Source organism: Stegostoma tigrinum, chromosome 3, assembly GCF_030684315.1.
Source record: "Stegostoma tigrinum isolate sSteTig4 chromosome 3, sSteTig4.hap1, whole genome shotgun sequence".
NCBI lineage: Eukaryota > Metazoa > Chordata > Chondrichthyes > Orectolobiformes > Stegostomatidae > Stegostoma > Stegostoma tigrinum.
This window is the reverse complement of record NC_081356.1, coordinates 134,535,928-134,550,041: the sequence shown is the minus strand read 5'-3', so window position 1 is coordinate 134,550,041 and position 14,114 is coordinate 134,535,928. Positions and strand designations below refer to the sequence as shown.

Below are 14,114 nucleotides of genomic sequence, written 5' to 3'. Positions count from 1 at the left end.
TCTATACTTTCCTCCAACCAGCTTAAAACTATGACCCCTCGTGCTAGCCATTTCCGCCCTGGGAAATAGTCTCTGGCTATCAACTCTATCTATGCCTCTCATTATCTTGTATACCTCAATTAGGTCCCCTCTCCTCCTCCTTTTCTCCAATGAAAAGAGACCGAGCTCAGTCAACCTCTCCTCATAAGATAAGCCCTCCAGTCCAGGCAGCATCCTGGTAAACCTCCTCTGAACCCTCTCCAAAGCATCCACATCTTTCCTATAATAGGGCACCCAGAACTGGACGCAGTATTCCAAGTGCGGTCTAACCAAAGTTTTATAGAGCTGCAACAAGATCTCACGACTCTTAAACTCAATCCCCCTGTTAATGAAAGCCAAAACACCATATGCTTTCTTAACAACCCTGTCCACTTGGGTGGCCATTTTAAGGGATCTATGTATCTGCACACCAAGATCCCTCTGTTCCTCCACACTGCCAAGAATCCTATCCTTAATCCTGTACTCAGCTTTCAAATTCGACCTTCCAAAATGCATCACCTCGCATTTGTCCAGGTTGAACTCCATCTGCCACCTCTCAGCCCATCTCTGCATCCTGTCAATGTCCCGCTGCAGCCTATAAAAGCCCTCTATACTGTCAACGACACCTCCAACCTTCGTGTCGTCTGCAAACTTGCTGACCCATCCTTTAATTCCCTCGTCCAAGTCATTAATAAAAATTACAAACAGTAGAGGCCCAAGGACAGAGCCCTTCTATGATCAACAATAGTCTGCAATTAACTTGCTCCGTTAGTGCAGCAAAAAAAAAGCCCCATAGATGTATTACAGATAAATTCCAGTCATAAATCAGCAGGTATTCTTAAGCTATTAATGACGACTGATCAGCTAAATTATTGTTTTCAGTACTGGCCACTAAAATCTAGGAACTGGATCAAGGCTTTCAAGGCAGGAAGCAGGCCATCCAGCCCACTGAGTCCACACCACCTCTGCAAAGAGCATCCCAACTAGATCCACCCAATCCCTGTAACCTTACATTTCCTAAGGGTAATCCACCAACCTCCATACCCCTGGACAATATAGGCAATTTAGCATGACCAATCCATCAAACCTGCAGATCTTTGGACTGAGAGAGGAAACCAAAGCATCTGGAGGGAACCCACACAGACAAGAGGAGAATGTACAAACTCCACAAAGACAGCTGCCCAAGGGTGGAATCGAGCCCTTGTGCTCGGTGCTGTGAGGCAGCAGTGCTAACCATTGAGGCACCATGCTGCCTGTTTAATTCTATGATTCCAAAACTGCCAGAGAAACCAGGTCAGAGTTCAGATCAGTGAGAATTTGCAGAGGCGGAACTTTTTTCTTAAATAAAATGAGAGGAACTATGCTCAACGTGTAGCTAAAGAAAGCAGACTACCAACGATCTAGAGCAGGAAGAAATCTGTAAACATGGAACACAGGCTGAGAAAACTATGTTCCCAAACTAAACCTAAAGCACATTTATATATAATTTCCTTCCCTTGCTGAAGCATTAGCAGAAGTCAAAAACTTGGGTGTATTCTCCTCCTTTCTTTCTGAAGTCAATGATCAGTTCTTTTGTTTTGCCAACATTGAGAGAGACGTTGTTGTCATTGCACCATGACACCAAGCCCTCTGTCTCCTTTCTGTCTTCTGCAAGAAGCCATCATTGAAAGGGCTGTAGGTTTAGCATTTACAGAGATAAGGTTAGAGTGGGTCCGTGGATGAGATGCATCCAATGAGTTTGAAAGAAGTGAGACTGAGGAGGCAATCTTCCTTAGCCTCAGGCTGAAACAGGAGTGCTGGAGAATTACAATACCGTACATTTGTTCAAAAATGGATAAAACGATAGGCCCAGTGATTTCAGGCCAGTCAGTTTAACTATGGTGGTGAGGAAACTTCAAGGAAGAATCATTTGGGATAGAATAAATAATTTTATGGACAAACATGGGTTAAACTAAGAGAGTCAAGCATAGATCTCTGAAGAGAAAATCATGTTTAATTAAGTTGCTGGAGTTTTTTGAAGAGACAGTAGAGAGAGTTGATGGTAATGTTGTTGGTGAGGTGTACCTGGACTTCCAAAGGGTGTTTTATACAGTGCCACACTGATTTATGCGCTGAGTTCGAGTCCAGGGAATAAACTGATAATAGCAACATGAATACCAAATTGGCTAAGTAATTGGAAACAGAAATTAATAGTTAACAGATAGTTTTCAGGTGGAAGAATATGAGTAAGGCACTATAGAGGCAGGCTGCATGGTGTGTTTGGGACAATAAGAAAACACACAGGCCTTGCAGAGTGAAATCCTCCATGAAATTCTACAAAAATGCCACTTCACTGAGATAATAAAGTGTGAAGCTGGATGAACACAGCAGGCCAAGCAGCATCTCAGGAGCACAAAAGCTGACGGGGAGATTTTGAAGCTGGTGAAATCCACACTGATACCATTGGGCTGCAGGGTTCCCAAGCGGAATATGAGTTGCTGTTCCTGCAACCTTTGGGTGGCATCATTGTGGCACTGCAGGAGGCCCAGGATGGACATGTCATCCGAGGAATGGGAGGGGGAGTTGAAATGGTTCACGACTGGGAGGTGCAGTTGTTTATTGCAAACAGAGCAGAGGTGTTCTGCAAAGCGGTCCCCAAGCCTCCGCTTGGTTTCCCCAATGTAGAGGAAGCCACACCGGGTACAATGGATACAATATACCACATTGGCAGATGTGCAGGTGAACATCTGCTTAATATGGAAAGTCATCTTGGGGCCTGGGATGGGGGTGAGGGATATGGTGTGGGGGCAAGTGTAGCACTTCCTGCGGTTGCAGGGCAAGGTGCCGGGTGTGGTGGGGTTGGAGGGGAGTGTGGAGCGGATAAGGGAGTCGCGGAGAGAGTGGTCTCTCCGGAAGGCAGATAAGGGTGGGGATGGAAAAATGTCTTTGGTGGTGGGGTTGGATTGTAGATGGCGGAAATGTCGGAGGATGATGCGTTGTATCCGGAGGTTGGTGGGGTGGTATGTGAGGACTAGGGGGATTCTCTTTGGGTGGTTATTACGAGGGCAGAGGGATGTGTTGTGGGAAATGCGGGAGACACAGTTGAGGGTGTTCTTGACCACTGCGGGGGGGAAGTTGCAATCCTTGAAGAACAAGGACATCTGGCATGAGCGGGAGTGAAATGCCTCATCCTGGGAGCAGATGAGGCGGAGACGAAGGAATTAGGAATAGGGGAAGGAATTTTTGCAGGAAGGTGGGTGGGAGGAGATGTATTCCAGGTAGCTGTGGGTGTCGGTTGGCTTGAAATGGATATTGGTTTGTAGGTAGTTGCCTGAGATGGAGACAGAGAGGTCTAGGAAGGTGAGGGATGTGTTGGAGATGGGCCAGGTGAACTTGAGGTTGGGGTGGAAGGTGTTGGTGAAGTAGATGAACTGTTCGAGCTCCTCTTGGGAGCATGAGGTGGCGCCGATACAGTCATCAATGTTACTGAGGAAGAGGTGGGGTTTGGGGCCAGTGTAGGTGCGGAAGAGGGACTGTTCCACGTAACCTACAAAGAGACAGGCATAGCTTGGGCCTATGTGGGTACCCATGGCTACCCCCTTTGTCTGTAGGGAGTGGGAGGAATCGAAAGAGAAGTTGTTGAGGGTGAGGATGAGTTCGGCTAGGTGGATGAGGGTGTCGGTGGAGGGGGACTGGTCGGGACTGTGGGACAGGAAGAAGCGGAGGGCCTTTAGGCCATCTGCATGAGGAATACAGGTGTATAGGGACTGGACATCCATGGTGAAAATTTGCTGTTGGGGACGGGGAATTGGAAGTTCTGGAGGAGGTGGAGGGCATGGGTGGTGTCACGGACATAGGTGGGGAGTTTTTCACGGACAACTGCAACTCATATTCTGCTTGGGAACCCTGCAGCCCAATGGTATCAATGTGGGTTTCACAAGCTTCAAAATCTCCCCTCCCACCACTGCATCCCAAAACCAGCCCAGCTTGTCCCCGCCTGCCTAGCCAGTTCTCCCTCTCACCTGTCCCCTCCTCCCACCTCAAGCCGCACCTCCATCTCCTACCTACTAACCTCATCCTGCCCCCTTGACCTGTCCGTCCTCCCCAGACTGACCTATCTCCTTCCTCCCTCCCCACTCATACTCTCCTCTGCACCTATCTTCTCCTCTATCTATCTTCAGTCCGCCTCCCCCTCTCTCCCTATTTATTTCAGAACCCTCTCCCCATCCCCCTTTTCTGATGAAGGGTCTAGGCCTGAAACATCAGCTTTCCTGCTCCTGAGATGCTGCATGGCCTGCTGTGTTCATCCAGCTCCACACTTTGTTATCTCGGATTCTCCAGCATCTGCAGTTCCCATTATCTCTGCCGCTTTACTGACTTCTGTTAAGAATCAGCCCAATGTTTCAGTGAAAAGGTAAGAGAATGGTAGGAAATCATAATGGTTATTTGGAGACCCAGTACAGACACAGTGAAGTGAATGGTATTGTTCTGCAGTGTAACAATTCTGTGATATAAGGAGCAAATGGCCAGAGACTATAAGAGGAGCAAGGCCATGTCGATGGCTTTGAGTAGGTACTAGAAAGGTAATATTGAGGGAGAGTTTAAAGAATATGGGAGGACAGTGAATTCAAAGGAAACAGGGGAAGAGGAGTGAGTCAAAGATTAATATTTTCCAACTGAAAGCAGTGATGCGGTCCACAATATGACTGTTCTCTCTGGGTAGGGCAAATAATGGGAAGCATCATTATACAGTCCTGTGATAGCACAGAGCTTGAGTATTGGTGAAAAAAGGCATATTGTACTCGAAATGAAACTCTTCAACAAAATCTGGTGTTTATCAGCAATACTTAAGTATAATCAACTGAGGAAGCTTCAATAAAGGGCAAGGCTTCGTCACCAATAAGCCATTTTTAAAAGTTAGAATGTAAATAATGTTATTAATGAATTTAACATGTTTTATAGATGATTCATATTAATATCCTTCACTGAACATAAGAATTAAGAGCTGGAGAAAGCAATTCAGCCCCTCAAATCTGTTCCACCGTTTAAAATGATCATAGTTAATCTCATAACAAGGTGTAGAGCTGGATGAACACAGCAGGCCAAGCAGCATCGGAGGAGCAGGAAGGCTGACGTTTTGGGTCGAGATCCTTCTTCAGAAATTTTATGAAGAAGGGTCTAGACCCAAAACGTCAGCCTTCCTGCTCCTCCGATGCTGCTTGGCCTGCTGTGTTCATCCAGCTGTACACCTTGTTATCCCAGATTCTCCAGCATCTGCAGTTCCTACTATCTCCATGGTTACTCTCATTTTAGTTTCAACTCCACTTTGCTGCCCACTGTACATTGCCTTTCAAAACGTTACTACTTAAAAATTGTCTGCTAAGTCCTTCAATTTATTCAATCTCCCAGCAACCAATACACTCTGGGATAGTTAATGCCATGACCCTCTGGAAGAAGTAATTTCTCCTGATCTCTGGTTTAAATCTACTATCCCTTACATTAAAACTATGCCCTCTCATTCTAGATTGCTCCACATGAGGAAACATCCTGTCTATGTCTACTTTGTCAATATCCTTTTACTAATATTACTATCCTTCACCTAAAAGATCAAAAGAAAAGGAAGATTGAACACTGGTGACACAAGGAAATCTATTTTTAACTATTTTCCTTAACCCTTAAATCTAAAACCAATTCAACCAATCTAAGAATGTTAGAGCAGATCTTTTGTCCACTTTTCCCCTCCCTTGCCTCACAAGGCCAGACATTCCATTCTACATTCGACTGGGGTGTGATGTGAATTGTAAGGTGGACTGCTGCATTAGGGATGGATGCAGCTCATCTGCTCTTTTAAGGCAGAGAGGGAGACTTCCGAGTAAATCCTCCCAACTCAATGAGGAGTGGCAAAAAAAAATTAAAAGCCACCTTATTTTGGCCCCCTGGCTCTTTTTATCCCCCCATTGGGTTTGCTCTGACTGAAAAGCCACAATCTCTTTTGCGCTCAGGTCACAACTCAAGAGCTGAAAAATGTCAGCATAGCTCCAGAACTCAAACAGCATTCTGACAGGACCCCACCTGTGTCCTGTGGACATCCTTCCCACCAGTTGTTGGTGAGCAGGTTAAGTTGCTCCCCAGTGATAGTAAATATTCATTCCCCCAGGCAAGTAACATTAACATCCACCCTAAGATAATAAAATGTGAGGCTGGATGAACACAGCAGGCCAAGCAGCATCTCAGGAGCACAAAAGCTGACGTTTCGGGCCTAGACCCTTCATCAGAGAGGGGGATGGGGAGAGGGTTCTGGAATAAATAGGGAGAGAGGGGGAGGCGGACCAAAGATGGAGAGTAAAGAAGATAGGTGGAGAGAGTGTAGGTGGGGAGGTAGGGAGGGGATAGGTCAGTCCAGGGGAGACGGACAGGTCAAGGAGGTGGGATGAGGTTAGTAGGTAGATGGGGGTGCGGCTTGGGGTGGGAGGAAGGGATGGGTGAGAGGAAGAACCGGTTAGGGAGGCAGAGACAGGTTGGACTGGTTTTGGGATGCAGTGGGTGGGGGGGAAGAGCTGGGCTGGTTGTGTGGTGCAGTGGGGGGAGGGGATGAACTGGGCTGGTTTAGGGATGCAGTAGGGGAAGGGGAGATTTTGAAACTGGTGAAGTCCACATTGATACCATATGGCTGCAGGGTTCCCAGGCGGAATATGAGTTGCTGTTCCTGCAACCTTCGGGTGGCATCATTGTGGCAGTGCAGGAGGCCCATGATGGACATGTCATCAAGAGAATGGGAGGGAGAGTGGAAATGGTTTGCGACTGGGAGGTGCAGTTGTTTGTTGCGAACTGAGCGGAGGTGTTCTGCAAAGCGGTCCCCAAGCCTCCGCATTGGGGAAACCAAGCGGAGGCTTGGGGACCGCTTTGCAGAACACCTCCGCTCAATTCGCAACAAACAACTGCACCTCCCAGTCGCAAACCATTTCCACTCCCCCTCCCATTCTCTTGATGACATGTCCATCATGGGCCTCCTGCACTGCCACAATGATGCCACCCGAAGGTTGCAGGAACAGCAACTCATATTCCGCCTGGGAACCCTGCAGCCATATGGTATCAATGTGGACTTCACCAGTTTCAAAATCTCCCCTTCCCCTACTGCATCCCTAAACCAGCCCAGTTCATCCCCTCCCCCCACTGCACCACACAACCAGCCCAGCTCTTCCCCCCCACCCACTGCATCCCAAAACCAGTCCAACCTGTCTCTGCCTCCCTAACCGGTTCTTCCTCTCACCCATCCCTTCCTCCCACCCCAAGCCGCACCCCCAGCTACCTACTAACCTCATCCCACCTCCTTGACCTGTCCGTCTCCCCTGGACTGACCTATCCCCTCCCTACCTCCCCACCTACACTCTCTCCACCTATCTTCTTTACTCTCCATCTTTGGTCCGCCTCCCCCTCTCTCCCTATTTATTCCAGTTCCCTCCCCCCATCCCCCTCTCTGATGAAGGGTCTAGGCCCGAAATGTCAGCTTTTGTGCTCCTGAGATGCTGCTTGGCCTGCTGTGTTCATCCAGCCTCACATTTTATTATCTTGGAATCTCCAGCATCTGCAGTTCCCATTATCTCTTAACATCCACCCTGCTGTGTCTGGCTTTGATTTCAAAAGATATTTTCATCTAACAGTTTCTATCTCAGTGCTGCAACAGCATTTATGAATCTGCTTTGTTTTATATGAATGCTAACTGGACTCTTTTTTTTCTCCCCCAAAACAAAACAGTTGGATATGTTCAAAAAATCAACTTAGCATTAGGGTGAGTATTTGTTGCAATACGCGAATACTGTGATTCCTTCTTCAAGGCTACTGGTGGTTGACTCTCTCTTCAAACTTTCTGTTAGCCTTTGATAATTTATTAAAGGTGTTTTCCTATGGGATTTTCCTGTTTAATGTTTTTGAACAATTGGAAACTGAAGGTTCATTCCCCACAGTTAAAATAGCAGCTGGCCTTGACAGCTCTCCTGAAGCTCTCAAATATGAAAACAAGAATAATCACAACGCTTAAGGAAGAAGGTACAATGTGGATAAGTATTAATGGCATAATAGCAAATTAGCAAATATGCTTAATACAAGGAAACAAAAAAGCAACTTGTGGTCTTGCTGTTGAATTTGAACATTGAGTGCCAATGTGTGAATGGCAAAGCTGTTATTTTACAGAAGTTGCAGCATTTGAGCTGTCATTGATTGGTATTAACATCAAGGACTGGTTCGTCCTCTTGGCAATTGTTGGGTTGAATGTATTTATTCTGGAGTCTCCTAATTATATCACTAATTTTACATTCATTACCTAATCCAGCTAACAGTTTCTGCCATTCAATCATTTAGTCTGCCTTCCTGGAATTAAATCATTGTTTTCTTTTGCTGTTCTGTTATTTGTTGAGTTACAATGTGGCTGTTGTTAGCTATCTTTCTCTGGTACTGTCTCTCCTGTTCCGTGGCTATCACATAAAAGGAAGTCATGTACTGATGTCCCCTGTAGTTTCCATGACCATTTTAATCATATCGCATAAACAGGAATTCACTAATCCCAGCTGTATTTTCTTTTAGAGATAGTGGGAACTGCAGATGCTGGAGAATCCAAGATAACAAAGTGTGGATATGGATGAACACAGCAGGCCCAGCAGCATCTCAGGAGCACAAGGGTCTAGGCCTGAAACATCAGCCTTTGTGCTCCTGAGATGCTGCTTGGCCTGTTGTGTTCATCCAGCTCCACACTTTGTTATCTCGTATTTTCTTTTTGTTCACTTGTAGGATGCGGGTGTCACTGGCTGGTCCAGCATTTATTGCCCGGCACTATTTGCCCTTGAGAAGGTGGGGGTGAGCTGCCTTCTTGAACCATTGCAGCCCATGTGCTGTAGGTTGACCCACAATGCCCTTGGGGAGGGAATTCCAGGATTTTGACCCAGCGACACTGAAGGAACGGGGATATATTTCCAAGTGAGGATGGTGAGTGGCTCGGAGGGTAACTTGCAGGGGGTGGTGTTCCCATGTATCTGCTGCCCTTGTCCTTCCAGATGGAAGTGGTCGTGGGTTTGGAAGGTGCTGTCTGAGGGTCTTTGGTGAATCTCTGCAGTGCATCTTGTAGATGGCACACACTGCTGCTACTGAGTGTCGGTGGTGGAGGGAATAGATGTTTGTGGATGTGATGCCAGTGAAGGGGGCTGCTTTGTCCTGGATGGTCTGAAGCTTCTTGAGTGTTGTTGCATTACTAATCCAGATTTCTGTACAACTAATACAGTAATGTAACCATAATGCAACCATACCCCTAAGTAGTTGAAAAGTCACATAACCATTGCATACAAAACCAATACTTTCATACTTAGTTTTTCATTCAAACCCACTGTCATTATTTGAAATAAAAGTTAGCCAAAAATAACCCAGTCTCCAGTTAAACAGCTACTGCTGCTCAACAGCGAAGTAGTCAATGAATCATATGAATGTATAAAACTGACGGACAGGAGAAACCAGCTGGTCTGTCGAGCCTGTCCCATAAAGGTATGTTCCAACTAAGTATCATGACCTTCAAAGCTGTTTGCTCACCAGAAGTCACATAATTAACTGGGAAAGGCAGATAAAAAGAATCCTAGGCCAATTGAGAGTGAAAAGAATTCTGCAAAATATTTTTAGGATCTTCAAAGGCAATAAAAAGAGTTCCAAGAGACCACAGTCACCATAAGACATATCATTCCACCACACATCTACTTTTGACAGCAAAAGTTAGTCACAGGCAGGAATTCAGCCAGATGAACTTTGAGCAATATTCATCGCAATTCAGGCCAAACTCAGAACTCTAATCCAAAATTGTTTTCTCCAATTTTCAGATATGTATATAAACAGCGAAGAAAAAAAACTGATTGGTGATTTTACAAATAATTGTACAGCTGGAATGACCAAGCTATCAGAATTTGCATGACAGGAAGCTCAGAAACAAAAACAGAAATTGCTGGAAAAACTCAGTGGTCTAGCAGCATCTGTGCGGAGAAAGCAGAGTTAACATTTTGAGTTCGATGACACTTCTTCAAAAGATTGAGGGAAAGAAAGAACAGCTACATATCACAGATTTTAGCATTTTAATACAAACATCAGTTTAAAATATTTTTCTTTTTCTTTTTAGAACCAAAGAAGGGGATGGTGAGATCTATGATGATATTGATACAGGTATGTGAACACAAAGGTGGTTCCCATTGAAGAGGACCTGTGGCTGGGTGTTTTTCTACTTCTTTCCAAATGCAGTAATTGGTTTCAAGTTTCAAGTCCAAAAATGGACTATGCTTTAAATGGTAAAAAATTGCAGCATTCTACCGTGCAGAGGGACTTGGGTGTCCTTGTGCATGAATCGCTAAAAGTAGGATTGCAGGTGCAGCAGGTAATTAAAAAGGCAAATGGAATTTTGCCTGCCGTTGCTAGAGGGATGGAGCTTAAAAACAGGGAGGCTGTGCTGCAGCTGTATAGGGTTCTGGGGCGGCCACACCTGGAGTACTGTGTGCAGTTTTGGTCTCCTTACTTGAGAATGGATGTACTAGCACTGGAGGGAGTGCAGAGAAGATTCACTTGGTTGATTCCAGAACTGAGAGGATTGGATTCTGAGGAGAGACTGAGTAGACTGGGATTATACTCATTGGAATTCAGAAGATTGAGGAGAGATCTTATAGAAACATGTAAGATTATGAAAGGAATAGTTAAGGTGGAGGCAGGGAGGTTGTTTCTGCTAGCAGGTGAAACTAGGACTAGAGGGCATCGCCTCAAAATAAAGGGAAGCAGATGTAGGACTGAGGTCAGGAGGAACTTCTTCACCCAAAGGGGTGTGAATCTGTGGAATTCCCTGCCCAGTGAAGTGGTTGAAGCTACCTCGCTGAATGTTTTTCCTGCAACTCATCCCTCACACCACGTCCCCGCAATAACAACCAAAACAGAACACCCCTCGTCCTCAAGTACCACTCCACCAACCTCCGGACACAACGCATCATCCTCCGACACTTCCGCCATCTACAATCCGACCCCACCACCAAAGACATTTTCCCCTCCCCACCCTTGTCTGCCTTCCGGAGACACCACTCTCTCCGTGACTCCCTTGTTCGCTCCACACTCCCTTCCAGCCCCACCACACCCGGCACTTTCCCCTGCAACCGCAGGGAGTGCTACACTTGCCCCCGCACCTCCTCCCTCACCCCTATCCCTTGCCCCAAGAAGACTTTCCACATCAAGCAGATGTTCACTTGCACATCTGCCAATCTGGTGTACTGCATCCGCTGTACCCATTGTGGCTGCCTGTACATTGGGGAAACCAAGCGAAGGCTTGGGGACCTCTTTGCAGAACACCTCCGCTCGGTTCGCAATAAACAACTGCACCTCCCAGACGCGAAACATTTCAACTCCCCCTCCCATTCTTTAGACGACATGTCCATCATGGGCCTCCTGCAGTGCCACAATGATGCCACCCATAGGTTGCAGGAACAGCAACTCATATTCCGCTTGGGAACCCTGCAGCCCAATGGTATCAATGTGGATTTCATCAGCTTCAAAATCTCCCCTTCCTCCACTGCATCCCGAAACCAGCCCAGCTCGTCCCCGCCTCCCTAACCTGTTCTTCCTCTCACCCATCCCCTCCTCCCACCTCAAGCCGCACCCCCACCTCCTACCTACTAACCTCAGCCCGCCCCCTTGACCTGCCCCTCCTCCCTGGACTGACCTATCCCCTCCCTACCACTCCACCTACACTCACCTTTACTGGGTCCAACACCGCCTCTTTGATCTGTCTGTCTCCTCTCCACCTATCTTCTCCTCTATCCATCTTCAATCCGCCTCCCCCTCTCTACTTATTTATTTCAGAATCCCCTTCCCCTCCCCCATTTCTGAAGAAGGGTCTAGGCCCGAAACATCAGCCTTCCTGCTCCTCTGATGCTGCTTGGCCGGCTGTGTTCATCCAGCTCTACACCTTATTATCTCAACAATGTGGTACACATCTTTGCTTCAACCTGAAATAGAGTCTGGGGAGGGAACCGGATTTGATGACTAGGGAACGAGGAAGAACCTGCATTCAGCTTTTCTAATGTTCAGCTTCAGGTAATCATGGCTCATCCAAAACAGGATGTTAGAAAACAGTCAGCTTAAATTTATGCCCTGAGTTTTCAACTCACCAAATCGTAGAAACAGTTTTTTGTTCCCTTATTACCATATTAAAACCCCTGAAAGCTTTTATCAATGTTACTCCTGTCAAATTTTCCCTAAACCTCCCTTATTCTGCTGAAAAGTAAACTAAATTCACTAGCCTTGTCTTATAATTACATAACTCTCAACCTAGCTAATCTCTCTCTAGTTTATGCTTTGCAACAGTTTGTTTTATGTCAGATTTGCAGGATCAGTAGTTCTCATTCATTCACCTGTATCCTTTTTGTCATTTAGAATGCATCTATGATAACGACTGACCACAACTCAAAAGGAATTGTAAGGAGCTCCGAGAAATCAGCTCACTCACACCTCCTTCCTATTGTGCTGTTTAATCCACAATTTGCATGCTGCAAAGAAACCCGCAAACTCTTCCGCTATGGACATGTTGCTTCTCAAAGACTAACTGAAAACTGATCCCTCCACCTGCACAGGGATGAGTCCAGAAAACAAATGATGATGTTGCATTATGCAACATGTTTGATATTTGAAAAGATTATTTTTTTCTCAAACCATCTGAACCATGGATTTCGTTTGGAAATAAGAATTATTTATATGAATGTGACCATTTGAACTAATCCAATAATAATGAATATCTTTGGACATAAGAGAGATTTTTTTGTTATTTTTCATCCTGAGAATAATGTTTTGTACACTTGATTTGGTACGTTACTGCTGTTTAACTATTCCTCGGTTCCAATGAGTAAAATATACAAATGTGTGAGAAATGTATCCTACTTTTGTAGGCATTGAGTTAAATATCTTCTCATTCCATGTTGAATTCTTTCTCAGTTTGTGAATGGTTGCTTCGTGTTGGGCAGCGGATGACCTGTTTTCTGTGTGATTAAAGAATGTTTGTTTACCTTGTAATTCCTTGTAAGAATTGCCAATTTCGCAGCTGCTAGAGTTATGCAAGCACTGTCACACTCTGTCTTGACAAGTATTTGTAAAGAGCGGTGAAGGCTCTGATGAAGGGTCTAGGCCCGAAACATCAGTTTTTATGCTCCTGAGATGCTGCTGGGCCTGCTGTGTTCATCCAGCCTCACATTTTATTATTTGTAAAGAGCGGTTCCCTTTTATGGTATTTCTCCACAATGTGACAAGGTGCTAGCTCAGCCCCAAGTGATGAGATTCAGTTCAAGCTCACATTACTGGAGGTACTGCTTTCTAAAGTAGAATTAGGGCTCAGCTAAAGATATTCATAAGTTGAAGATTTGTACGTGAAATGGTGTTGAATGAACAACGGTAAATGGTGAAATGATTAGGAGTAGTTGATGTGTGTTTCATTGACAGGCAAAATTTTTGCAGGAATGTCAGTAAACCAAATGCAAAACATATGAAGAGGAGTACTTTTGGATGTAAATTCAAAGAAGTACAACTGAGCACAGAACCAATATCTACATTCCTAGCTTCTGGTACTCACAACCATATCTGAAACTGTTGTTGGCCTGAATGAAATAATTCACTGGCAGGGCTTATTGTTAATGTTACAACAACCATGCACTCAATAATGCAATAAAATGGCCCAGGCTTTTCACAGGAGTGGTACTGAAATGAAGACTGACACTGAAGTAGATGAGGAGAGTTGGTAAGGTGTTCAAAAGCTCGGACAAGAGGTAGATTTTAACAAGAATCATAATGTAAGAAAGAAAGTGGCATTGAGAGAGGTGGGAGCTCTACAAGGTGGGTGCGTTATATCTGAACCAAAAGAGGTCAAACATCCGCTCTGGAGGGTTTGCTAGCACTGTTGGAATGGATTTAAACTGGATTATTGTGAGATGCGATTCCAACAAGTAACTCAGAGGGAAATGAAGCTGAAGTGGAATTAGAAGTTAAAACATCAGTGCATCTAGAGGTCAGAGGAAACATAGGTTAGATAAGAAATAAGTGAGTTTATCAAGGCTAAATGGATTATATTT

The 14,114-nt window shown here is 45.3% G+C and overlaps 1 protein-coding gene across 3 annotated transcripts in view; it reads left to right on the top strand.

Moving 5' to 3' along the window:
• Positions 1-13,038, top strand: part of LOC125450961 (FYN-binding protein 1) — a 177,244-nt gene extending 164,206 nt beyond the window's left edge. For all 3 annotated transcript variants that reach the window (XM_059644958.1, XM_059644957.1, XM_048527468.2), the window contains 3 exons: positions 7,753-7,786; positions 10,145-10,188; positions 12,433-13,038. In XM_059644958.1, the coding sequence (XP_059500941.1) occupies positions 7,753-7,786; positions 10,145-10,188; positions 12,433-12,455 (101 nt within the window). In that variant the 3' untranslated portion in view covers positions 12,456-13,038. The remainder of the gene's footprint in view (positions 1-7,752; positions 7,787-10,144; positions 10,189-12,432) is intronic.
• The last annotated feature ends 1,076 nt before the right edge of the window (positions 13,039-14,114 follow it).